Here is a 27,001-nt window from a genome sequence, read left to right on the forward strand (position 1 = left end):
GATGATGCCCCCATTCAATTTAAAAACATCAAGCAGCTCTGCCTGTGGATTGAGAGTGAATGAGTTCACTGGGCAAAATATAATCGATCATTGGAGCTGATTTTAAATCATTGATAATCTCAGTAACGGACATTTGTTTAACGGCATTCAGTGAATAGACAGATTGATAGGTAGAGAGATGGATGGATAGCTAGGAAGATGGATGCACATAGATGCGTGGATGGATCTATAGAAGGATACATGGATGGATGGATGTTAAGATGAATAAATAGGTGGATAGATGCAAGAGTAGATGGATGGATAGATGGAAAGTTGAATAGATAGATTCGTGCATAGATACTAACATAGAGAGTGAGAAGGATTGATGGAAGGACAAGTAGAGAGACAGGTGGGCTAATAGATGTAAAGAAGAGTATTTAGCAGGATGGGTGTGCCACGGATGTTTGGGTCCTGTGTGCAGACAGGGTATTGAGCCGCCTTTTGAATGCTTGTTGAGGGGAGGGGGCACTGCCTTGATGCGGGGCACCCTGGGGTGCAGCAGGGATCTCCAATCTGCCCTCCCTACCTCCGGCAAGCCTGCCTTTGGAACTGCCCCTAGGTGTCAGTGTCATCTCCAGCGCCAACAGGTGACCCGCTGGAAAACGTGGCTGAGGAAGCGGGGAGGCAGGAGGAGGGAGAGCTGTCCTCGCGTGTGAGCTGCTGACAGGGAGAACCTGCTCCTTTCACTGAACGTAACGACAGGAGCTGGGGAGATTCGTATCAGAGCTGACATTGAGATTGCTGACAGCTGGGGGTGGAGGAGAATAGTGCAGGAATCCCTCAGCCTGGGAAGGGGGAGTGGACCAGTGGAAGTTGAGCATCTTTCCTCTTTCTTCCCACGCCGTGTGCCCTCCCCGGCTGCATCTTGTCTCGGGCGGGGATGAGGAGTGAGCCGGCCCCGGGGAAGGCAGCAGCTCGGCCGGCGGACGGGGCTGTGTGCCTGGGACACTCTCTGCCGGTCTCGGTGCTGAGGGGTGTCGCCAGGTTCCGGCTGCTGTGTCCCGTGAACCAGCGGGGAGTAGCTGACACTCTGGTGAAAGGAAACGGCGCTAAGGCAGCTCAAAGCGAGATGTGCAGTGAGTGTTACACTAACCAGTCCTTCGTCTTCGACGATGGAATCGCGGATACATACGCGTCCAGGTCAGTCTTTGTTTAATTTCCCTCCCCAGCCTGGATTTTGAAGGTGGGGGTGGGGGTAATCAAATAACCTCCCTTTTTTAAAACGATGTCTTTTATTTAATATGGTGAAATTGACTCTTGTTGATTTCATGTTATAGGGACGCGAATTCTACAACTTCTCGCTTGGACTGCTTTGCTTAACAGATTTTGGTTTTCAGGATCTGCGGCAGTTTGTATCCTCTCTCCCCCGCAACGAGAGAAGGAGGTCTCCCAAATTATTATTATTTTTGTTTCAATAAATCAACCCTATTGCAACCTCTTCTCCTGCCGCTGGGATCGGGGATTTCAGAGGCTTCTTTTGGTTTGGGTCGAATCTCACGGGGACAGCAGATTTGGGCAGAAAGGACTTGCCAATAGCACCCCCCCCGACCTTTTCCCCAGTTGTTCCTCACCTCATGCGGTAACTTTCCTCACTGTCGGAGGGGTTTGCACACTCATTTTGTCGGGACCGTACCGGCGATACTGTTCACAGCTAGTTCTGCAGGAGGTTTGAACACGCGAGTTGAGCAGATATTTTGGAGAAAAAAAAACTGATTCAGTTTTCCAGCTGCTGGACTGAGTTAGTACCGAAACTCTCCCTCCAATTACAACCATACCCGCTGCATTGCTGACTGAATCTGTTCAAATCACTTAACCCGATCATTCTCATTTTATTTTGATCACCTGACCTAAGGATATAAGGACCTAAATGAAACGCTTTAACTGGCTTTACTTTCTATGCAACACGAGCGGGCAGTTTCCTGAGTGCAAGGTTGAGTGAAAAAAATTCTGCTCAGGATGTAAACGCCTCGACCCTTCTCATTTCTTAGGTTTGTCAAAAAGAGATTTCTGGTCGGAACATGGGTTCATGACTCATTTTAATAAGCAAAAACATATATACTCGGGACAGTTAGTTTCACCCCGCTGTTAGATTCCCCAGCAGGGTAGCTTCTGCTGTTGAATTAATCTTCCATTTCGTTTTACTACTTCAGAAAGATTGGCATTTTGGTTTTCACTGGTCGAGTTGCACTTGAACATCCTTCACCCGTGCAGGTCTAGCGGCTGACCTTTGATACAAAAACGTTGAAACAGAAATTCCGCAATAAACGCTACAGCCCGTGAAGTCTTTCATCAGTCGAGAGCTTAAAAGTGGCATCGTTTCTGAACTCAGTTCCTTCCTTCTAGCAGAGGCCAAATGGATTCTTGGCTTTTATTGTTAAAGGAATGGAACAGTAAAGTAGGGAAGTTTTGCTGCAATTGTCCAAGTCATTAGTGAGACCACATCTGGGCTACTGCCTACAGTTTAGGTTCCCTTTGAGTAGAGCTTGGAGACAGTTCAGATATGATTCACTAGGTGAATGCCAGTCATGAAAGCCTTGTTCTCTGAGGAGAGATTGACAGGTTTAGGCTGATGCTCTCGAGAGTTTAGAAGGGTGAGAGATCTAACTGAGGTATATAAGATGCTAAAAGGGATTGACAAGTTAGAGGTAATATGTTTTCTGTTGTGGGGCAATCTAGAACGAGGGCATAGTTTTAGAACAAGCGTTAGCAGATTTTATCCAGGTGAGGAGAAATTATAACTCTCAAAGATTATTGCATTTGTGAAATTTACTGCTCAGGTGTGTGGTGGTTTATGGGACATTGAGTAAATTTAAAGAGGTGATAGATTTTGTTAGTAACTAGCAATTCAAAACATCATAATAAATTGGTTTGAAGGATTATTGGGAGCAACAGGAAAGTGTAGTTGAGACTGAGGTGAGATCAGCCACGACCATATCAAATGCAGAGCAGGCTCGAGGCACTGAATTGCCTACTCCTCTTTGTTTCTATGGCTTTATCATCCTAATACACTTGGTGCAGGAACATCAGAATTAACAATTGTAATGGGGTTTACCTTGATGAATTGCCATGTTATTTCTGAGGTTCACCAAAGTTGAAAGGAGCAGCGGCAGAAAATAAACTCCTCCAAGAAATAAAGTTGGCTGACCCCAAACCCGTGAGGACCAAACAGGAACAGCAAAAGATTCAGCATGTTCCAATGAAAAGGACAAACAAGGCCAGGACTTATCCAATTAAATGTAGGGCCTTGGGTAGTGCGGTAGAACAGAGAGATCTAGGGGTTCATGCACATAATTCTTTGAAAGTTGCATCACATATAGACGTCGAGGCCCGAAATCAGCTTTTGTGCTCCTAAGAGGCTCCTTGGCCTGCTGTGTTCATCCAGCTCCACACTTCGTTATCTCCGATTCTCCAGCATCTGCAGTTCCCATTATCTCTCACATATAGGCAGGATGGTTAAGAAGGTGTTTTTCAGACTCGCTTTTAATGTATGAGTTGGGAGATTATATTGAGGTTGTACAGGCCCCTTCTGCAGTACTGTATCCAGTTTGAATCGCCCTGCTATCGGAAGGATATTATTAAACTGGAAAAGGTTCAGAAAAGATTTACCAGGATGCTGCCAGGAATGGAGGGCTTGAGTTATAAGGAGAGACTGGATAGGCTGGGACTTTCTATTCTCTGAAGCTTAGGAGGTTGAGGGTGATCTTCCAGAGGATTATAATACATGACATGTATGGATACAGTGAATGTTAGGTGTCTTTTCCCTATGGTGGGGGATTTCAAGACAAGGGGGGCATATATTTATAATGAAAGGAGAAAGATTAAAGAAGACACGGGGCCTTTCTTTTTACACATAGTCTGGTTGGTGTATGGGATAATCTTCCAGAGGAAGTAGTGCAGATAAGTAGTTACAAGTTGAAAAGACATTTGGATATGTATGTGAAAAAGAAATATTTTCAGGGATATGGGCCAAACTCAGACAAGTGGGGCGAGTTTAGTTTGGGATTATAGTCGGCATGGGCTACTGGTTGGAAGGAAGGATCTGATTCAATGCTGTGTAACTCTATAGCAGGTGCTGTGGAATCTGAGTGGTCACTTGAGGTGAACGGCTTTTTGTCTTCCCGGAGATGCTGTCAAGATTCACCAGCCCTTCCCGTTTTAAATCAATTTCGTTAAACCTGCATGCAGAAAGCAGGAGGGAGGAATATTCTGGGGTATTCGGCAAAAAATTGCAATGCATTCTGATCGCAGCATGGTGAGGCTCCAAGGAGAGATGGAATTTAAGAGGGCATGCAATGAATCTGGAAGGGCCGGGTTCAGTTAAGAAGAATGCTGAAATGATAGGTACAAAATGAAAAGAAAATAGTGCAGGGAATTAAATTCTCAACCGAAAGAAAGTGGTCATTTGACATATTGTCTTAATTGTCAGAAATAAAAAGAGAAAATACTGCAGGAACTCAGCAGGTCTGGCAGCATCCGTGCACAGGGGAATAGTTAACATTTCAGGTTTGATCTGATTTCTTTTTGAGTCGAATATAACTTCTTCTGAAGAAGAGTCATATCAAATTTGAAACGCCAACCCTGTTTCTTCTTCCACAGACACCTGCTGAGTTCCTCCAGCGCCTTTTTGCATTTATTTCAGATTTCCAGCGCCCGCAGCTTTTCACTTGTGATTAATTGTTGGAATTTTCCGAGGTTACTTTCCCAAGCCTATGAAAGTAGCAGTGGCCAGAGATTGAGAACAGTTCCCGCTTGGAAAGTGTTCAGAAGGCGTCTTGCCAAAGAGAGAAACTGTTACTTGTGGGATTTTTTTTGTCACCTTCTGACAAATCTGCATCAATAGTTTATTGTGAGACGTGGAGTTCATTATTACATTATGACTTTCATTGGAACACAGTGTTTCCTGAAAGGGTAACTCCCTCCTCCGGGAGCAGAGACCAGTTGGTGCGAAAAAGACTCGTTTCTTATCAACTCAGGAAGCTGAAATGAAGGAACGATGCTTTCATTGGAACATAGTGTTTCCTGACAGGGTAACTCCCTCCTCCGGGAGCAGAGACCAATTGGTGTGTTTAAAAAAAACTGCTTTATTTATCAACTTGGGAAACTGAAATGAAGGAGTGAAGCTGAAAGCTGTTAGATCGTTATTAACTGAAAAACCGAAGTCTGCGGTCAGCTCCAAGGGAATGTATATGGTCAAATTGCAATTTGATATGTTTAGATTCTCATAATCGAATGCAGGGAAACGATAATTGTTACATTTTGTATCGTGATTAATACATGACATGAAATCTCTGATTGCAAATATCTCCAGTGAAATGCAAAACATATTAATATCACACAAACTATTCTTCAATCTAGAAAAAAATATATTTAGGTTATTTCTGGTAAAGAAGTCATGGGTCTTGTTGAATGAAACTTAAGTTATCTGTTATCTCCCGTAATTTTGAATGGGCAATAAATGGTGTTACACTGTGTGAATAACCATACCTTCTATAGAACAGATGGTAAGCTAACAGGCATTTTAGCCCAACTGGTCTACTAAGTGCTTGTGCTTCCTTTGAAACCCTTTAAATGCAGCCAAATTATTCACCTCAACTACTTAATGAGGTTGAGAGTCCCGTACTCTAATCACTCTCCAGTTAGGTATGTTTCCTGAATTTGTACATTTGATTATGGCTGCCTTTAAAGTATAGTTTCCAGTTTTGGACTTCCTTCACAAGTGCAAACAATGCCTTTAACCAAACAAACCCCTTTGGAGCTTTAAAGACCTCAAAAGCGTCACCTTCTCAATCTCCCCCTTTTCAGAGAATAGAGTCCCAGTCTGTTCAGTCTCCCGTGACAATTACAACATCTTTATGTTAATGAATATCGTGCCACAAACAAACAAAGCCACACCAGGGGGAAGAACACCACTTCAATTAGTCAAAACTTGTAACAATCTCTTGACTCAAGTCAGGCTTTGAGGGAACTAATCGTGTTTTCAGTTGGTTGCCGGTCAATGCTATTGCCAGCAGAGATCAAGACTGCCAAACAATCAGTTTCCTTTGCTATTAGTATTACCATTTGACTACTTAAATACACTACTGACTAGTTTTGGAAAAAAAAGTATCAGATAGGCTAAGTAATGATGAGAAAAAGAGGCAAGCCTGGAATAACAATTGAAAAACTAAGCATATACCTCAAGTTGATCACCAGGTGAGAGATACAGAAAGAATATCTTATCAATGTTTCAAACATAATCTGTCAAAAGAAAATCCTAACCAATGTTTTAATTCCATTTCCTTTGATGCTAGTGGCCTTGTTGTACCCACTCAGCTATGCATGGCATCTGATTGTAATAAATAATGGAACAGTGGAACTTAGAAGGGATAATGGGAACTGCAGATGCTGGAGAATCCAAGATAATAAAGTGTGGAGCTGGATGTACACAGCAGGCCAAGCAGCATCTCAGGAGCACAAAGGCTGATGTTTCGGGCCGAGAGGGGGATGGGGTGAGGGTTCTGGAGTAAATAGGGAGAGAGGGGTAGGCGGACCGAAGATGGAGAGAAAAGAAGATAGGTGGAGAGGAGAGTATAGGTGGGGAGGTAGGGAGGGGATAGGTCAGTCCAGGGAAGATGGACAGGTCAAGGAGGCAGGATGAGGTTAGTAGGTAGGAGATGGAGGTGCGGCTTGAGGTGGGAGGAAGGGATAGGTGAGAGGAAGAACAGGTTAGGGAGGCAGAGACAGGCTGGACTGGTTTTGGGATGCAGTGGGTGGAAGGGAAGAGCTGGGCTGGTTGTGTGATGCAGTGGGGGGAGGGGGCGAACTGGGCTGGTTTAGGGATGCGGTGGGGGAAGGGGAGATTTTGAAACTGGTGAAGTCCACATTGATACCATTGGGCTGCAGGGTTCCCAAGCGGAATATGATTTGCTGTTCCTGCAACCTTCGGGTGGCATCATTGTGGCAGTGCAGGAGACCCATGATGGACATGTCATCTAAAGAATGGGAGGGGGAATGGAAATGGTTTGCGACTGGGAGGTGCAGTTGTTTATTGCGAACCGAGCGGAGGTGTTCTGCAAAGCGATATACTGCATCCATTGTACCCAGTGTGGCTTCCTCTACATTGGGGAAACCAAGCAGAGGCTTGGGGATCGCTTTGCAGAACACCTCTGCTCGGTTCGCAATAAACAACTGCACCTCCCAGTCGCAAACCATTTCCACTCCCCCTCCCATTCTTTAGATGACATGTCCATCATGGGCCTCCTGCAGTGCCACAATGATGCCACCCAAAGGTTGCAGGAACAGCAACTCATATTCCGCTTGGGAACCCTGCAGCCCAATGGTATCAATGTGGACTTCACCAGCTTCAAAATCTCTCCTTCCCCCACCGCATCCCAAAACCAGCCCAGCTCTTCCCCTCCACCCACTGCATCCCAAAACCAGTCCAGCCTGTCTCTGCCTCCCTAACCTGTTCTTCCTCTCACCCATCCCTTCCTCCCACCCCAAGCCGCACCTCCATCTCCTACCTACCAACCTCATCCTGCCTCCTTGACCTGTCCATCTTCCCTGGACTGACCTATCACCTCCCTACCTCCCCACCTATACTCTCCTCTCCAACTATCTTCTTTTCTCTCCATCTTCGGTCCGCCTCCCCCTCTCTCCCTATTTATTCCAGAACCCTCACCCCATCCCCCTCTCTGATGAAGGGTCTAGGCCCGAAACGTCAGCTTTTGTGCTCCTGAGATGCTGCTTGGCCTGCTGTGTTCATCCAGCTTCACACTTTATGAACTTAGAAGGGACCTTGATTTCCAAGTCAGAAGATGACATGTCTTGTTGACCTCCCTGCTATCCCAGTAGCTGGATAGTTTGTGCTAGGTTCTTTTTAAAATTCTCTAATTGTCCATTGTCCATTGAATGAGATCTGAGATAATTGCTCTTACAACCTCCCTTGACAACTATTGATAGAAGTGTGCATTGTGAAGTGAGACTTTCTGAACCTAGTTTCTTTTTGGTTTATATTTGTGTCAACATTTCTGCCATCCTCAATCAAATGCAATGAGCCTTATGCTAACATCTGCATAATTCATTCAGAAAAACGTCAAACTTTACTAATGAGAGAGTCCCAATTTTGTAAATGCATCCTCCTACGCAGTTCCCTTAACACTCCGGTACTTCTATCTTACAACTAGTGTTTTCGAAGTGAAGCCAATTTTCTAGCTGTGAACTATACAATGACAGAAGAGCTCCCTTTGAACTACATTCGATTTTTCTGTTAATATAAACTAACACGTATGTTTGTTTTGAAAGTTGCCAATGATTGCCTTGATATCTTTGAGGACATATTATGACTTTCCTATTCATCATGCTTCCATTAATCCTGTAATCCTTCCTTATTGACATAATCCATCAAGCCTGCTTTTATGTCCTCACGCAGTGTATGTGTAGCAAGTGTTGGCATTTGATGTTTAATACTATTGATCTATCTCCAGCATCTCTGCTCTCACCATTTAACGATAAGATTATTCATTTATCACATTTCCCTTAACCTCTTCACTCTCCAGCAAAATAGTAAAGAAAAACTTGCATTTGTGTAGCATCTTAACTTAATGAAACATCAAAAGGTCATTCACAGCATGTTTTCAGGCTGAGTTGTAGAATTACAGCACAGAGGAATGTTATCCAGCTCATTCTTCTCGTGCTAATGATCTGAATGAACAACTCTTTGCCATTTTTTTTCCCATAGCCCTACAACTATTTCCTCTTCAGACAATTATTCAATTTTCTCTGGGGAGTCATGATTGAATCTGCCTCCAGTTTGTTACCCCTTGCTGTGTAAAAGATTTTCCTCCTGTCATTATTGCTGCTTTTGGCAAAGTACATGTCCTCTTTTTACTGATCCTTCAACCATCAATGGGAGCAACCTTTCTTTCTCTCTCTATCTGGTGATGCAATTATTATTGTAGCACTACCAGAAGTTTCGGTGATTTGGTGACATGAGGCCTGACAGTGATTTGAAAATGAGAATGACAGTATCAAAAACCAGGCACAGTTGGACTTGGATCTTGGGTCCTTGATAACTGGAGCTACATGCGGAGTGAGGAAAATACCCCAAAAGTATTCAATCTTCTGTAAGGAATCTAAACTATTTGGAAGAGAGGTTGATAATGCTGGCAGTAAGTGTCCTTGGCTGAATTTGCCAAAAGCCTTAACAACTTCAAAGTTATGGTCATTTAAATTGAGTATTGAAAGAACAAGTTGTGGATTGGCTATAGGGTAGGTAGGTGGGTGTGGGTAAATGTTTGTGATCAGGTTAGTTGTAGGCAATTACTTGGTCCTCCCTTTGATCATAGGTCTTTGTTGCACTGTCGGAAATTTACTTACAAGTGGCTGTCTTTTCTCTCATCCTCATTTTCTTATGGAGAAATTTTGGCTGTGGTTTGCCATTGTCTTCTGAGAAGGGAGAAACAGTAAATATATTCAGCTGATTCTGAAGGCTGTCAAATAACTGTGGCATCTTTTTTCTCTATGCATTTAAGATTAGTTGAGTATCACCTATCGAAATATAAATTCAAAATAATTATAAGGCAGCTGTGGAGTTCACCACAATATCTATATTGAAAGTCTTTAATTGAGGGAAAGAAGTCCAGGAACAAGAAATTCATTTCACTAAAGCCAATCATACTATGTGTATTAGTCCCTTCTATTTCCAAATGCAGCTATGATCCAGATTCCAACCTCAGTACATCCATAAGGTTTTGACTGCCTGCCTTCCCCCTCTCAGTCTTGCTATATTAGTGACCCATTAATGGCTTCTGAAATTCCTTTTAGTATTTAACTGGTTTGAGACTCATTGTAAGACAGAGAAAGTGTGTACGAATGCTTCAGCGTGAGCTCCTGATATTGCATATGGCAATTCATGACAAACTGTTATGTTTTGAGTGCATCATTCGTGTTGCGAGGGAAAGCAACCTCAGCCTTTTAGTATCTTTCACACAAACCGAGCTGCACACTTCACCAGTGAAAACATGTCTTTGACTCACTACTTTGCATGTATCTCATTACAGAACATTTTGGATTCAGATTAGAACCTTTACAGAAGGAAAGAGCAGTGCAGAAGAGTAAAATATAATCTGGAATTGATTTATGTCAAAAGATGTTCTTGACAGAAAGAAAAAAAATCCATTAGTAGAAAATAAAGATTGAACAAGTGCTGTTTTTAGAAAAGGTTCCAACAGAAATGTCAGTCCTTTTGCAGTCACTGATGGATGTTTTATGTATTCCTAACACCTTATTTTTATTTTGTTTTTTCCAAGTCTTGCTTTGTTTGGTCAATTAAATCCTTGCACTAGTCAACACGTTTTTCACACACTTTCCTTCAAATATGATTTTTTTCCGCTTACTCATATTTTTTGTAAGTATTGCTTTTGTACCACGCGACCGTCCCATTCCACAGTGTGCCATATAGTGGCAGTGTTGTGAAATAAATCAAGGCCAGGCAGCGGTTATTGAGTTCAGATTTGTTACAGGAGTTACGGTTAGCCACTCAAGTGGAACGAAAGATGGATTGTAAGTTTTCTCTGTGTTTGTCACATGTGTCACTGTTTGACAATGGCTTGAAGTCTGTGGTTGTAAAAACAATGAGACTGACACATATTGTCATTGTGTTGGTAACTTGTAGAGCCAGGCACAGTTAACCATGGAAATCCAGACATCCCTGTTAGTGAAGTGCAGCCCCTCTAAATTGTATATTGTTGCAGCATTCAAAGAGAGAATCAGTTAGAAATCATTGACTTGTTACAAGCTTCATCTATTTAAATGTTATGATTGCTGCTGAAAAGGAAAATAATAGTGACCAGAAAAAAAGCAACATATTCCAGATGCTTGAAATCTGAAAGTAAAGCAAAAATCAGAAAATGCTGTAAACATTTAGCAGGTCAGGCAGCTCCTGTGAAGAGCAAGCCACTTAATGTTAGCATCTTCAGATTAAATAAGATTTATTTTTTCAGGTCTGGAGTAACTAGGCGCTTATTACCATATTATGACAAAATTATTTCTCACCGACCTCTCTGGCCTTGAACAAAGTTTGCTCTCATTATCTTTGGAGAGATAATAAAACTGTTGATCGTAAGAAATAGGAGCAGGAGCACACATACTGGCCCTTGCCCGCTCCTCCATTCATAATAAGGTCATGGCTGATCCTTTTGTGGGCTCAGCTCCAATTACTGGCCTGCTCACCATAACCCTTAATTCCTTTGGTGTTCAAAAATCTACCTTTGCCTTAAAACCATTCAATGAGGCAACCTCAACTTCTTCACTGAGCAGGGAATGACACAGATTTTTGTTTAGATCTGAAGTTTGTGTTGTGATATTTATTTGTTTTCTTTAATCTCCAGTCTAAGTCCAAATCATCATTTCAATATACGTACAGATATTAGAATAGAATTTCATGCTGCGTGCTTTCTATTTCTTGCTTTTCTGACTGTGAGAATTCTTTAGTGTATGCATTTGAGTAGTCTACACTGATACCACTGTTCCTTAATGATAGTATCAGATTTAAAATGCTGCTGAAATGAAAAGACCCAGCACTCTAGGGGCCATTGCTTTGTGGGCAGTTTGTTGTAGAATGCCTACAGTGTGGAAGCTGGTCCCTCTGAAAAGCATTCCACCCAGACCCACCCTATAACCCCACATTTCCCATGGCTAATCCACCTGTCGCTGGACTCTATGGGCAATTAGCATGGTTAATCGACCTAAACTGCACATCTTGCACCAAGAGAAAACCCACACAGACAGTCACCAAAGGGTGGAATTGAACCCAAGTCCCTGGCACTATAAGACCATAAGACATAGGAGTTAAGTAAGGCTATTTGGCCCATCAAGTCCGCTCTGCCATTTAAATCATGGCTGATAGGCATTTCAACACCACTTCCCTGCACTCTCCCCGTAGCCCTTGATTCCTTTTGAGATCAAGAATTTGTCGATCTCTGCCTTGAAGGCATCCAACGTCCCGGCCTCCACTGCACTCTGCGGCAATGAATTCCACAAGCCCACCACTCTCTGGCTGAAGAAATGTCATATCATTGCAGTTTTAAATTTACCCCCTCTAATTTTAAGGCTATGCCCACGGGCCCTAGTCTCCCTGCCTAACGGAAACAACTTCCCAGCATCTACCCTTCTAAGCCATACATTATCTTGTAAGTTTCTATTAGATCTTCCCTCAACCTTCTAAACTCTAATGAGTACAATCCCAGGGATCCTTAGCCGATCATCATACATTAAACAACCGTTAAACTATGAGGCAGTAGTGCTAACCACTGAGGCACCATGCTGCCTGTCTTCAGGCTTCTTAACTCGAGATCACCTCTGTCTGCAAAATCTATTATATACAATGTGTGTATCTATAAACAAATATTACAACATGGAATGCACCATGCAAATCCACATAAGTATGTTGTAAAAAACTTGAACATGTGAAAATGTTAAGCATTGCTCTAATTTGTTTTAGTTGTTTTAGTAACAGTATATTCTCTCCGTAGCCAGAGATAATGGGAACTGCAGATGCTGGAGAATTCCAAGATAAAATGTGAGGCTGGATGAACACAGCAGGCCAAGCAGCATCTCAGGAGCACAAAAGCTGACGTTTCAGGCCTAGACCCTTCATCAGAGAGGGGGATGGGAAGAGGGAACTGGAATAAATAGGGAGAGAGGGGGAGGCGGACCGAAGATGGAGAGAAAAGAAGATAGGTGGGGAGGTAGGGAGGGGATAGGTCAGTCCAGGGAAGATGGACAGGTCAAGGAGGTGGGATGAGGTTAGTAGGTAGATGGGGGTGCGGCTTGGGGTGGGAGGAAGGGATGGGTGAGAGGAAGAACCGGTTAGGGAGGCAGAGACAGGTTGGACTGGTTTTGGGATGCAGTGGGTGGGGGGGAAGACCTGGGCTGGTTGTGTGATGCAGTGGGGGGAGGGGCCGAACTGGGCTGGTTTAGGGATGCAGTAGAGGAAGGGGAGATTTTGAAACTGGTGAAGTCCACATTCATACCATTAGGCTGCAGGGTTCCCAAGCGGAATATGAGTTGCTGTTCCTGCAACCTTCGGGTGGCATCATTGTGGCAGTGCAGGAGGCCCATGATAGACATGTCATCTAAAGAATGGGAGGGGGAGTGGAAATGGTTTGCGACTGGGAGGTGCAGTTGTTTGTTGCGAACTGAGCGGAGGTGTTCTGCAAAGCGGTCTCCAAGCCTCCGCTTGGTTTCCCCAATGTAGAGGAAGCCACACCGGGTACAGTGGATGCAGTACTTCCTACAGACTAAGGGGGTGGACATGGGCACCCGCATGGGCCCCAGCTATGCCTGCCTCTTTGTAGGTTACGTGGAACAGTCCCTCTTCCGCACCTATACAGGCCCCAAACCCCACCTCTTCCTCCGGTACGTTGATGACTGTATCGGCGCCGCCTCTTGCTCCCCAGAGGAGCTCGAACAGTTCATCCACTTCACCAACACCTTCCACCCCAACCTTCAGTTCACCTGGGCCATCTCCAGCACATTCCTCACCTTCCTGGACCTCTCAGTCTCCATCTCAGGCAACCAGCTTGTAACTGATGTCCATTTCAAGCCCACTGACTCCCACAGCTACCTAGAATACACCTCCTCCCACCCACCCTCCTGCAAAAATTCCATCCCCTATTCCCAATTCCTCCGCCTCCGCTGCATCTGCTCCCACGATAAGACATTCCACTCCTGCACATCCCAGATGTCCAAGTTCTTCAAGGACAGCAACATTCCCCCCACAGTGATCGAGAACACCCTTGACCGCGTCTCCCGTATTTCCCGCAACACATCCCTCACACCCCGCCCCCGCCACAACCGCCCTAAGAGGATCCCCCTCGTTCTCACACACCACCCCACCAACCTCCGGATACAATGCATCATCCTCCGACACTTTCGCCATTTACAATCCGACCCCTCCACGCAAGACATTTTTCCATCCCCACCCCTGTCTGCTTTCCGGAGAGACCACTCTCTCCGTGACTCCCTTGTTCGCTCCACACTGCCCTCCAACCCCGCCACACCCGGCACCTTCCCCTGCAACCGCAGGAAATGCTACACTTGCCCCCACACCTCCTCCCTCACCCCTATCCCAGGCCCCAAGATGACATTCCACATTAAGCAGAGGGTCACCTGCACATCTGCCAATGTGGTATACTGCATCCACTGTACCCGGTGTGGCTTCCTCTACATTGGGGAAACCAAGCGGAGGCTTGGAGACCACTTTGCAGAACACCTCCGCTCAGTTCGCAACAAACAACTGCACCTCCCAGTCGCAAACCATTTCCACTCCCCCTCCCATTCTCTAGATGACATGTCCATCATGGGCCTCCTGCACTGCCACAATGATGCCACCCGAAGGTGGCAGGAACAGCAACTCATATTCCGCCTGGGAACCCTGCAGCCATATGGTATCAATGTGGACTTCACCAGTTTCAAAATCTCCCCTTCCCCTACTGCATCCCTAAACCAGCCCAGTTCGTCTCCTCCCCCCACTGCACCACACAACCAGCCCAGCTCTTCCCCCCCACCCACTGCATCCCAAAACCAGTCCAACATGTCTCTGCCTCCCTAACCGGTTCTTCCTCTCACCCATCCCTTCCTCCCACCCCAAGCCGCACCCCCATCTACTAACTAACCTCATCCCACCTCCTTGACCTGTCCATCTTCCCTGGACTGACCTATCCCCTCCCTACCTCCCCACCTATGCTCTCCTCTCCACCTATCTTCTTTACTCTCCATCTTCGGTCCGCCTCCCCCTCTCTCCCTATTTATTCCAGTTCCCTCTTCCCATCCCCCTCTCTGATGAAGGGTCTAGGCCCGAAACGTCAGCTTTTGTGCTCCTGAGATGCTGCTTGGCCTGCTGTGTTCATCCAGCCTCACATTTTATCTTGGATCTTCACTCCATAGCCATATTGCTGAGAGTGAACCAGGTATAAAATGGTTAAACGGGGAGGTGATAGCCCAGTGGTATTGCCATTGGCCTGTTGATCCAGAGACCCCGGTAATGTTCTGGGAACCTAGGTTCAAATCCTGCCATGGCAGATGCTGAAATTTGGATTAAATTAAAAATAAATCTGGAATTAGAGTCTAATGATGACCATGAATCCATTGCCGATTGTTGTAAAAACCCATCTGGTTTACTAATGCCTTTTAAGGAAGGAAACTGCCATCCTTACCTGGTCCAGCCTCCACGTGACTCCAAACCCACATCAATGTGGTTGTCTGTCAACTGGCCTCTGGGGCAATTAGGGATGGGTGATTAATGCTGCCTAGCCAGTGGTGCCCTCATCCATGAATTGAATGATTTAAAAAAAAATTGTCTTGAGGGGGTGTCTCTCGGGCTGAGGTTTGCATGAAATCCAATTAATTTCTGTGAATGGGATATTGCCAACTAAGCAGGAACAATCTGATTAAACTCTGACAATCTTTCACTGCCAATGCACCCTCAGCAGCAAGGGCTTTCAGATGTTGTGTATAACACTCAGACAGACAAGAAGCCAGACAATCATTCTTTGCTTTCAGAGTGTCAGACCCACCTGGCAGAAAAGCTTCACCTATTCCTAATGCTTTAGCTGGACCTTTAACTGGCACATCAGCACCTGGGGTCAAAGTCGTTTTCAATGTTTGAGCTAAACTGATGGAGGAATGAGAGAGTTAGGTGCGCGTCCCCCCAAACTGTCCTGTGTTCAGAGCCCTCTCCCAGTGTGCGCCATGTCCTCCCACCCCGCTCATGTCTCACAAGCGTTGGAACAGCTAAAGGGGAAGCTAGCAACTCTAGTAAAATTGAGGCAACTTCAGTTAAGCACTTTACATTTCCACCTTCACATTGTATCCACATCACAGCAGGGCTGTGTTTGCACTGGAGGGGAGATTTACCAGGATGTTGCCTGAGCTGGAGAGTTTAATTGTATGAAACAAGATTGGACAGCCTGGTGTTATTTTGCTTGGAGCAGTGGAGGTGGTGGTAGTGCTACTGGTGGTGAGGAGGTCAGGGTGGGGGTTGGTGGGTGGGTGGTTTGTGGGTACATGTTTGAGATGTATAAAATTATGAGGGGCATAGATAGAGTAGAGGGTGGAGGGATCAGTGATCGGCGGCATTGATTTAACGTCAGGAGCAGGAGGTTTAGAGGGGATGTGAGGAAAAACGTTAAGACCTGGAAGGTGTTAGGAATCTGGAACTCACTGCCTGTAAGGGTGGGAGAGACAGAAACCTTTACAACATTTAAGAAATATTTAGATGTCCTCTTGCAATGCTGATACATTCAAGGCTCTGGGCAAAATGATGGAAAATGGGATGAGAATTTTTGAGTGGCTGCTTTTGACTTGTAGACATAATGGGTCAAAAGGCTTTTTTTCTGAGCTGCAGATCTCCATGATTGCCACAAGAGCTTGCAAGAGGCAAGGGAATGGGATTGAAAATTTCTGTGGTACAACAATGCACAATTCATTGTATTCTTAAAAGAAGGGGTTCGGAGGGAACCTTACCCTACCTTCCCCACTTTCAGTTCTTCTGTGGTAAGAGTCAGATACTGTGGAGATCTGAAATAAAACAGAAACTTGCTGGAGAAACTCTGGCAGCATCTGTGGAGAGAGAGAAACAGAGTTAACATTTTGTGCCCATTGACTTATTTGGGAAGACCTCTCGTGTTTGCCTGTTGGATCTCACTATTCCGTGCCTGCCCTCATTTTGTTTGACCACAGCTTATCATCTTTTCAATGCTACGTGCCTGTTCCCACCCAGCATTGCCCAGTCTACACTGCTGCTTTTGCTGAAGACCTTTACAATTATTATGTTGAGTCATAGAGCAAAATGTCATTTAGGTGGTAGACAAAAGTGACATGAGCATTGTTTTGAGTTCAGCCTTGGAGACTTTAATTGCACCTTAAGAGCTTGATATGAGGCTAATTTCAAAGAAATATTGAAAATTGACTATATGCAGTCTCATTCTAAATTGTGAACCCTTAGTTCACTGCTTAGCATATGTTGGTGAGTAATCTTTCTTTAGAAATAAGCTAGTCATTTATCACCCTACTCCATAATCTACATTCGTACTATTCAGTTGTCAACATGAGGGCACCAGCTCATGACATTGGGCACCCTACTCAGTACATTTCTCCAGTCCAAACTTCACCCTCCCAAGTACTTCCTTTCCTGGAACCAATTCCTTATGGAGCACCTACTCTTACCAAGGTGCCTGGGGTGACCAATCTAAAGTTGGAAATCATCATTTTCCGTTGGCAGCTTCCAATTTTCTGTACTTGTTGGAACTCATGCCCATAATACATCCTGGAGTGATTTGAATTTGTGATCTGTGCATAGCTGTCCAATGCCATCCCAGAGGCTTAAAAATAATCAAAGGAGTTTGGAGGAAATTCATTCATATGGTGGTTTGAGTATTTTGGATCATCTCTCAGTGGGACTGGTTGAAGTAAATTCTCTGGAATCATTAATCAAACATTTGGATGCTGCTAGAATAGTTTTTTGGTAAGGAGTATTAGATGATTATTAGATCTAATTCCCAGGGCGGAAATGACTATTACGAGGGGGCATAATTTTAAGGTGATTGGACGTAGGTGTAGGGGAGACGTCAGAGGTAGGTTCTTCACACGGAGCGTGGTGGGCGTGTGGAATGCGCTGCCCGCAGTGGTAGTGGAGTCAGATACTTTAGAGACATTTAAGCGACTCTTGGATGGGAACACGGGGGATAGTAAAATGTAGGGTACGCAGGGTAGTTTGCTCTTAGTAGGGTAATAGGTCGGCACAACATTGTGGGCCGAAGGGCCTGTACTGTGCTGCACTGTTCTATGTTCTGTGACACTTCAGAGAATTTGTGATCATTATAAGTATGGTGATCAAAACAATCAATGCATTTTCTTTTCCTTCATTCTTTCATGGGATGTGGCCAAGCCCAGCACTGGTTTCTCATCTGCAATTGCCCTTGAACTGAGTGGCTTATTCTTTTGCCTTGATATTTTTTCCATTCCTACTGGCGATCCTGGGCATACTAACGTAGGTAGGTTTTTGAGAGGACCATTGTGCTTGTCGTGACGACATTGTATAAAGAAGGATTATGCAGGTTGCAAACAAAGTAACTGGAGAAATAAGATTTCTAAAGGTAAAGATTATCACCCATGTTCTTGGCATCTCAGAAAGTCAAAGAAAGTTAACAAAATAAGATTGCTGTCAGTTAAATAAAGAGCCATTGAAAACATTACTCCTCAATTACAATTAAATTATTGTTGCTCAGTGTTCTGCACAATCGATGGTTTTGACCTTAGATTTTCCATTGCCTTTGCAAATGGTGTTAAATATTACGCACTTATTTCATGCTAAAGGAGAAAGAATTGTAAAAGAAAGCTCTCATGGTCTCAATTAAATAGGTCTAAATTCTTTAAGCTGCTTGATAGGTGTTTTTTGTTCGCTTTTTCCTGGGATGTGACTATTATTGGCAAGGCCAGCATTTGTAGCCCATCCCTAACTGCCCCTGAACTGAGTGGCTTATTGGCCCAATTCAGAGGATAGTTAAGGGTCAAAGACATTGGGGTGGTCTGGAGTCTAATGGAAGTCAGATAAAGGGAAGGATGGCAATATTTTATTCCCTGAACAACATTAGTGAACCAGGTAGGTTCTTACAACAATTGACGATGGTTTCATGGTGACCAATACTGAGACTGTGCTCCAAAAGCCCCCTCAAAGGATCTCAAAGATATTTTTAAATCAATCTGTTATGAGATGCCGTTGCACATCTCTGGTGGAGGTGAGAGTTGAACCCAGGCCTCCTGGGTTGGAAGTAGGGACACTATAACTGTGCCACAGGAGCCCATCACAGGATCTTAAATCCATTTTTTTTCATAAAATAACCTATTTAGAGATGTTATTATGCACATCTGGAGCAGCTGGGACTCCCAATCCAGGGGTAGGGACGCTGCTACTGTGACACAAGAGGGCCCCCAAAGGATTGCAAACAAATACCCAGTCAATGCCCTTCAGCTGTATGCATTTGAATTCAATCAGGATTATTCCACCTGTATAAAATTATTTAAAGAGGTGGCACAGATGAAATGAGTCAGAAAGCCATCTCCTGCAATGTCTGATTTTAGGACGTTGAGCTAATTTTTGAACTAGTTGAGAAAAATTACCAGATAGTGTCATAAAAGTTTAAAATGACTTTTCTCAGTCCTGATAAAGTTAGGAATTAAGAACAGTGACCCACTTACAAAGCACACTCTATCTGGGGAAATGACTATCTCATAGCAATCAGTGTACTGCATAGGACTGGTTAAAAACTTTTCTAATTATAAGGCACTTCAATAATTTGCTTGCTTGTCTCTTAATGAAAATAAAAGCTCTTCCAGCCCCAAGCAAAAACAATCTTTTACTACATATCCAAACTCCCGTTGCTTAGTAATGTTGATATGATACAAAGTAGTTTAATCAATAATCCTTCCCCTATTTCTGATCATGCTGGTTGGGTCCTAAAGGGCGTAGCTGCTAGACTGGGTCTGCGGCAGGTGGTGAGGGAACTAGCAGGAGGGAAAAACATACTTGACCTCATCCCTACTAATCTGCCAGCTGCAGCTGCATCTGTCCATGATAGTATCAGTAAGAGTGACCATTGCACAGTCCTTGTGAAGACAAAGTCCTACCTTCACACTGAGAACAATCTCCATCGTGTTACGTGGCACTATCACAGTACTAAATGGGGCAGACTTCGTACAGATCAGGCAATTCAAGATTGGGCATCCATGGGGCGCTGTGGGCCATCAACAGCGGCAGGATTGTACTCCATCACAATCTGTAACCTCATGGCCTGGCATATCCCCCACTCAACCATTACCATCAAGCCAGGGGACCAATCCTGGTTCAATGAAGAGTGCAGGAGGGCATGCCAGGAGCAGCACCAGGCATACCTGAAGATGAGATATCAACCTAGTGAAGCCACAAAACAGGACTACTTGCATGGCAAACAGAAAAAGCAGCAAGTGATGGACAGAGCTAAGTGATCCCACAACCAACGGATCAGATCTAAACTGCGATCCTGTCACAGCCAGTCATGAATGGAGGTGGATGATTAAACTGTTCACTGGAGGAGGAGGTTCCACAAATATCCACAAGTATGTCCTGTACATAAAAAGCAGGACAAATCCAATCCAGCTAATTACCGCCCCATCAGTTTACTCTCAATCATCAGTAAAGTGATGGAAGGTGTCATCAACAGTGCTATCCAGCAGCACTTACTCAGCAATAACCTGCTTACAGACACCCAGTTTGAAGTCCTGCCAGGACCACTCAGCTCCTGCTCTCATTACAACCTTGGTTCAAACACAGACAAAACAGCTGAATTCCAGAGGTGAGGTGAGAGTGACAGCCCTTGATATCAAGGCTGCATTTTACTGAGTGTGGCATCAAGGAGTCCCAGCAAAACTGGAATCAATGAGTATCAGGGAGCAAACTCTCCAGTGGTTGGAGTCATACCTGACACACAGGAAGATGGTCATGGTTGCTGGAGGTCCATCTCAGCTCCAGGACATCTCTGCAGGAGTTCCTCAGGGTAGTGTTCTCAGCCCACCCATCTTTAGCTGCTTCATCAATGACCGTTTCTCCATTACAGGGTCAGAATTGGGGATGTTCGCTGTCGATTACACCACGTTCAGCACCATTCATGACTCCTTAAATATTGAAGCAGTTCCTGTTCAAATGCAACAAGATCTGGACAATATCCAGGCTTGGGCCGGCAAGTGGCAAGTGACGCTTGCTCCACACAAATGCCAGGCTATGACCATCACCAATAAGAGACAATCTAACCACCAACCTTTGACATTGAATGGTATACTATCACTGAATCCTCCACTATCAACATCTGGGAGTTTATCATTGACCAGAAACTCAACTGGACTGACCATATAAACACAGTGGCTACAAGAGCAGGTCAGAAACTAGGAATACTGTCGCAAGTAACTCACCTCCTGACTCCTCAAAGCCTGTCCACCATTTACAAGGCACAAGTCAGGAGTGCGATGGAATACTCCCCACTTGCCTGGATGGGTGCAGCCCCAACAACACTCAAGAAGCTTGACACCATCCAGGACAAAGCAGCCGCTTGATTGGCACCACATCCACAAACATCCACTCCCTCCACCACCGATGCTCAGTAGCAGCACTATCTACAAGATGCACTGCAGAAATTCACCAAAGATCCTCAGACAGCACCTTCTAAACCCACAGCCTCTTCCAGCCAGAGGGACAAGAGCAGCAGACATATGAGAACATCACCACCTCCAAGTTCCCCACCAAGTCACTCACCATCCTGACTTGGAAATATATCACCGTTCCTTCAGTGTCGCTGGGTCAAATCCTGGAATGCCCTCCCTGATGGCACTGTGGGTCAAACCACAGCAGTGGACTGCAGCAGTTGAAGAAGGCAGTTCACCACCACCTTCTCAAGGGAAACTCGGAATGGGCAAGAAATGCTCGCCAGCCAGTGACACCCATATTCCACCAATGAATAGAAAAATAATTAGGAATAACCAATGACTTACATTAGAGCGGATGAATTTTGATTGCTGGAAGATCAATGCTGTTTTACTACCAATGGAATTAATAGTTGAGAAGTCAATTATTTCTTTAAACACGCTACAAAGTCATTCAAGTTACAATATGTTTTCAACCCATGGATACACTTGTAGAATATGGTTCTCCTCATTAAAATACAAAGTTCAATTAATTACTTTTTCATTTCATTGGATCCATCGTCAATTAAGCTTTTTCTATCACAAGATTATTAATTATAGAACCAACAAATTCAAAGGCAATCTGTTTTGAAGAGCCAACAATTTGCAAATAATATTAGCCCCAGAATTTGCTGAATAAATAATTCCACGTACATAAGTTACACTGTCATTGATGTGCAAATCGACTGCAACATATTACAAAGCTGAAATACCACCCCACCCACCACCACCCACGAAATTCAAACCATCACAAGTTGTGGGACAATTTCTGCTGCTCCACAAACATCCTCATGTTCTTAGCTTCTCTTTGACCTTTATGAAGCTAATGTCTGCACATTAATTATCCATTAAACTGGTTAAGTCTGGTGAATAAGAATGAAAGTACCTTTTAACAATGTACACATTGCTAATCACTGATCGTCAATTCTCTGGCTAGAAAGTGTACAATTAGATGTGACATCTAATTAATTTAGTTAGTGAAATGTTGGATTTTTTTCTCCAACAATCAGCCTTTTCCTTTCTATCCTCTTCTTTCATGCCTCGTTCTAAATTCTCTATTTCCCTTCCTCTCTTGCATTTGAAATTGAATACATCCTCCCACTGAGTCCTCCCCCAGTTGAATTATCAATATTTTAAGGTGATTTGTCAAGAAAAACATTGATGATCCAATGCCCTCAAAAGCCCAGATGCCTAGTGCCCTCACTGAGCCACAAACAGTTTGACACTAGATGACAGAGATTAATGGCAAAGGGCTGTTTTTCAAATTGGAGACCCGTGACCAACGGATTTCCAAAGGGATCAATGCTGTGCCCACTTTTGTTTGTCATTTGTAGAAATAATTTCCATGAGAATATAGAAGGCATGGTTAGTAAGTTTGCAGATGCCACCAAAATTGGTGGAATAGTGGACAGTGAAGCACACTATCTAAGATTATGAAGAGGTTGTGATTAATTAGGTCAATGGCTTGTAGAGTGGCAGAGGGAATTTAATTTGGATAAATGTGAGGCATTGCATTTGGGTAAGAAAAAGCAAGGGCAGGACTTATACAATTAAAAGTAGGGCCTTGGGTAGCGTTAAAAAAACAAAGACACCTGGGGGTTCATGTATATAATTCTTTGAAGTTTGCATTACGTATAGAGAGGGTAGTTAAGAAGGAGTTTAGCACACTTACCTCCATTGTTCAGACCTAGAGTCTGAGAGTTGTGTTGTTATGTTGAAGTTGAACAAGACACTGGTAGGGCACTTCTGGAGTACTGTATTCAGTTCTGGTCATCCTGTTATAGCAAGGATATCATTAAGCTCGAGGGGATTCAGAAGAGATTTACCAGGATGTTGCCAGGAATGGAGGGTTTGAGTTATGAGGACAGGCTGGAGAGATTGGGACTTTTTCAACTGGAGCCGTGAAGGTTGAGGGGCAGCCTCATAGAGGTTTATAAAGTCATGAGAGATGGCAGCTGTCTTTTCCCGAGGGTAGACAATTTCAAGAATGGGGGCATACTTCTTAGGTGAGAGGGGAAAGATTTAAAAAACACGTGAGATGCAAATTTTTACACAGAGAGTGGTTTGTGTGTGGAATGAACTTCCAGGGGAATTTGTGGATGCTGGTTTAGCTGCAAAGTTTAAAAGGTATTTGGATAAATACATGAATTAGAAAAGTTTGGAGTGATATGGGCCAGGTGCAGGCAGGTAAGACTAGTTTAGTTTGGAATTATGGTCGACATGGATTGGTTTAACCAAAGGGTCTATTTCTGTGTTGTATAACTCTATAGAAATAATAAAACAAACAACTATGGATACTTAAAAAGACAGAAATTGTTGGAGAAATGTGACACATTCAGCGACATCTGAGGAGACAAAGCGAGAGTTAATATCTCGGGTCTAGTGACCCTTTGTCAGAACTAATACGTGCATGAAAAAATTTACTCAGTCACACGTTGAGAGGTTGTCCTGCAGCAATTCTCCCGGGCTATTAAATAAGATTTTTTTTTAAAAGAAAAGATTGAACCAGTACAGATAACAATGAGATTATACAGGCAGAAATGAAAAAAAATTCTAATCCAAAATATTCTATGAACGTCAAAGAATTTGCAATTGTAACCAGTGCATGTGAGATAAACAACAGCTAATATATAGCTTTCTGAAGAAGGGTCCACACCCGAAATGTCGGCTTTCCTGCTCCACTGATGCTGCGTGAACTGCTGTGTTCACCCAGCTCTACACCTTGTTATTTTAGCTAAAATATAACACACGGCTCCAAATGTTGGGACATAAGAACATGAGAAGGCCAATTAATATGATTCTGGCTGCTAAATTCTGGCGATTAATGATGTAAATACTCTTTTACTGATGTAAGCATTGTTAATGACTGATAATCAATTCCCCAGCACAGAAAATGTACAATTAGGTGTGACATTTCTTTAATTTATTCAGTGAATTATTATTGAAATTATATTCAATAAAATGTTAAATTTAATGATATAAGTAATTGGATAATGTGTTTTAATGATGGACGAGGGATAATTATTGGGAATGTGCTGGGTGAAAGCTTAATCTTTAAGCACTGCCACAATATCATTCATATGCATTGGAGAGAGCCTTAGTTTAAAGTTCCACCTGAGACAGCACCTCAAATAGAATAGCTCTCCCACACACAGGCTGACCTTGATCACCATGGAGAATATATTGTTCAATCCATCTACAGTCTTCAAGGCCATTAAGAATTTTAACTTGTACAAGTAGTTTATAATAAGCACGAAATATAGAGTACTAAAAGGCTAGGGTTTAGAGTAACCTTCAGGATCAAATTGGTGCATTCAAGTCTGACAACTGTAACTATGAGAAGTTTTCAAGAGTGTTGGAGTTCAGAGCTCCATTCCTTTCTTGGTGTGGTTGCAGTAGTGCGATGATGCCTATAGTTGGGAGGAAATTGTTACTTAAAGCTTAAAGCTTCAACAAATAGAGTACTGCTGTAGACTCACTCTCAAATCTCCTCCCACTCTTCCCTGTCTCACTGTCCATTCTCTCCTCCCTCCCTCTAACCTTCCTCCCCTCTTCATCTGCTCTTGTTCTCTTTTGTTCCTTCCCTCTCTCCATCCTTCACTCCCTCCTTTTTTCCCTCTCACTCAATCTCTTCCTTACCTCTGCTCTTGTTCTGCCCTCCTTACCTCTCTTCTCCTCCCTCACTTCCCCTCTGTGCTTCCCTCTTTTCTCTCTTCCACTCTTCTTCCTCCGTTCCTCTCCTTACTGTCTTTCTCTTCCTCCCTGCCCGTCTCGTCACCCATCCCCTGTCCCGACTGGCAACCCTTCTCCTCGCCTCTCTCCCCCTCCCCACCCCTCTCCCCTCAACCCCTCTGCCCTACCCACCCTTCTCCCCTCAACCCCTCTCCCCTACCCACCCCTGTCCCTTCCCTTCCCACCCATCTCCCTCCTCTTCTCCCTTACTCCCCCCTCTTCAATACCCACTCCTGTTCCCTGCCCACTCCTCTCTACTTTCCCTTCCCTAACCACATTCCCCTCCTCCTACTCGCTCCTCTCCCCCTTCCATCTCCCCTCTTCCCACCCCGCCCCCTCTTCCTTCCTCTCCCCTATCTGCACTCCCTCTCCCTTCTCCCCCCTCCCCTGCCCTCCCCTCATGTCTCCACTCCCCAACCCCTGCCCACCACATCCCTCTCCCCTCCCCACTCCATCCCTCTCCCCTCCCCACTCCATCCCTCTCCCCTCCCCACCACATCCCTCTCCCCTCCCCTCTCTCCTCGTTTTAGCCCATCCTGTCCCCTTCCCCTCTCTCCACCCCACACCTAGCCTTCCTTCCCACTCCCATCTCTCCCCCTCCCCTCTTCTCACCACCCCCACCGCACTCTACACCTCTGCCCCCTTCCACGCCCCCCTCCTCTCTCTCCTTCCCACCCCTCTCGGTTCCCCTCTCCACCCTACTCTTCCCTCCATCCCTCTCCCACCTGCACTCCATCCCCCGCCTCGCCGCCCGTCTTCTGTCTGCATTCCCTCTCATTTTTACACGGTTCCCCCCACCCCTCCCCTCGCATACTCTCTCTCCACTCTACATTCTTTCCGGTCCCTACACTTCCCCCTTCTGCATATTCCCAACCCCCCCCCCCCCCCCCCCCCGCACTCCATCTCGTCTCTGCACCTGCCCTCCATCCCTCCTTCCCTCCTCCCGCCGGTGTGTGGCTGCAGCTCCGGCGCTCGGATCCCGGGCTCCGTGTGGTCTCGGAGCGGACTCCTGACCGGGGCGCGCTCCCGCCGCCGCCGCTTTCCCTGGATGGAGCTGGCAGGCGGGGGGCGCGCCTCGGGCCGGGAGCGGAGCTCGCGTTACCGGTGCCTGTCCCCTCTCTCTCACCGAGCCTCTCGCTCTGTCCACAGACTGTCCCCCGTCGGCGACCAGAATCGCAATAGCGACGGAGTCATCCTGGACATCGCGTCCCTGAAAATGAACGAGCTGGAGACGGACGTCCCTCCACTGCCTCCAAGGTACCGATTCCGGGATTTACTCTTGGGAGACCAGTCCTTCCAGAACGATGACAGGTAAGTGCCTGAACTCCTCATTTCCAATGCTGAACCCTCCCTGCTCCAGCAAAGGTAGTGAGGGGGATCTGACCAGCATCAATACTGTAGGGAGCTGTCCAACGTGCTGAATCCTGGAATGTTCACTAAGGACTGTTGCTGCACGATTATCCCTTCCCATTGACAACGTGTTTGTAATTTCTTTTATTTCTAAGCTTTAATCTAACTTTAGAAGTGGGAAAATTGTTAAGACAGCAAAAGTTGACTTAGACGGCATCCAGTTATTCATTCCATGTGACAGAGTTTTCTGAACAAACACAACAGATTATGAGGCACTCAAAGTATGGTTTGAGTTTGGGTGCCAGAAGTTAACTGAGTAAAATGACTTTTCAACTCCGAGATGCCAATATTAATTCTAATACAGATTTGATCCTTGGGTTTGGCTCATCCCTCCTTAATGCGGTCAATGCAGACTTGATGGGTTGAAAGATCTCTTCTGTACTGTATGGCCTTAAGGCTCTTGTTTTGATTTAACATTGGCCATGTTTACAATAGTTAGATTTTCAACCGAATATAATTTTTTAAAGCACGTTTCCTTTTTTACTATCTGCTATTTTTTAAAATTTTTTTTGTTGTCTACAAAAGTAGTTGTTGTATTATTCATTTGATTCTAGTTTGGAATGCGGAA

The 27,001-nt window shown here is 44.7% G+C and overlaps 1 protein-coding gene across 4 annotated transcripts in view; it reads left to right on the forward strand.

The window, feature by feature from the left end:
• The first annotated feature begins 660 nt into the window (after positions 1–660).
• The window catches only part of kcnt1b (potassium sodium-activated channel subfamily T member 1b), a 406,769-nt gene continuing 380,428 nt past the window's right edge, over positions 661–27,001 (forward strand). For all 4 annotated transcript variants that reach the window (XM_048559135.2, XM_048559137.2, XM_048559136.2 and 1 more), the window contains exons 1-2: positions 661–1,179; positions 26,173–26,334. In XM_048559135.2, the coding sequence (XP_048415092.1) occupies positions 920–1,179; positions 26,173–26,334 (422 nt within the window). In that variant the 5' untranslated portion in view covers positions 661–919. The remainder of the gene's footprint in view (positions 1,180–26,172; positions 26,335–27,001) is intronic.

This window comes from Stegostoma tigrinum, chromosome 29, assembly GCF_030684315.1.
Source record: "Stegostoma tigrinum isolate sSteTig4 chromosome 29, sSteTig4.hap1, whole genome shotgun sequence".
In the NCBI taxonomy this organism is placed as follows: domain Eukaryota; kingdom Metazoa; phylum Chordata; class Chondrichthyes; order Orectolobiformes; family Stegostomatidae; genus Stegostoma; species Stegostoma tigrinum.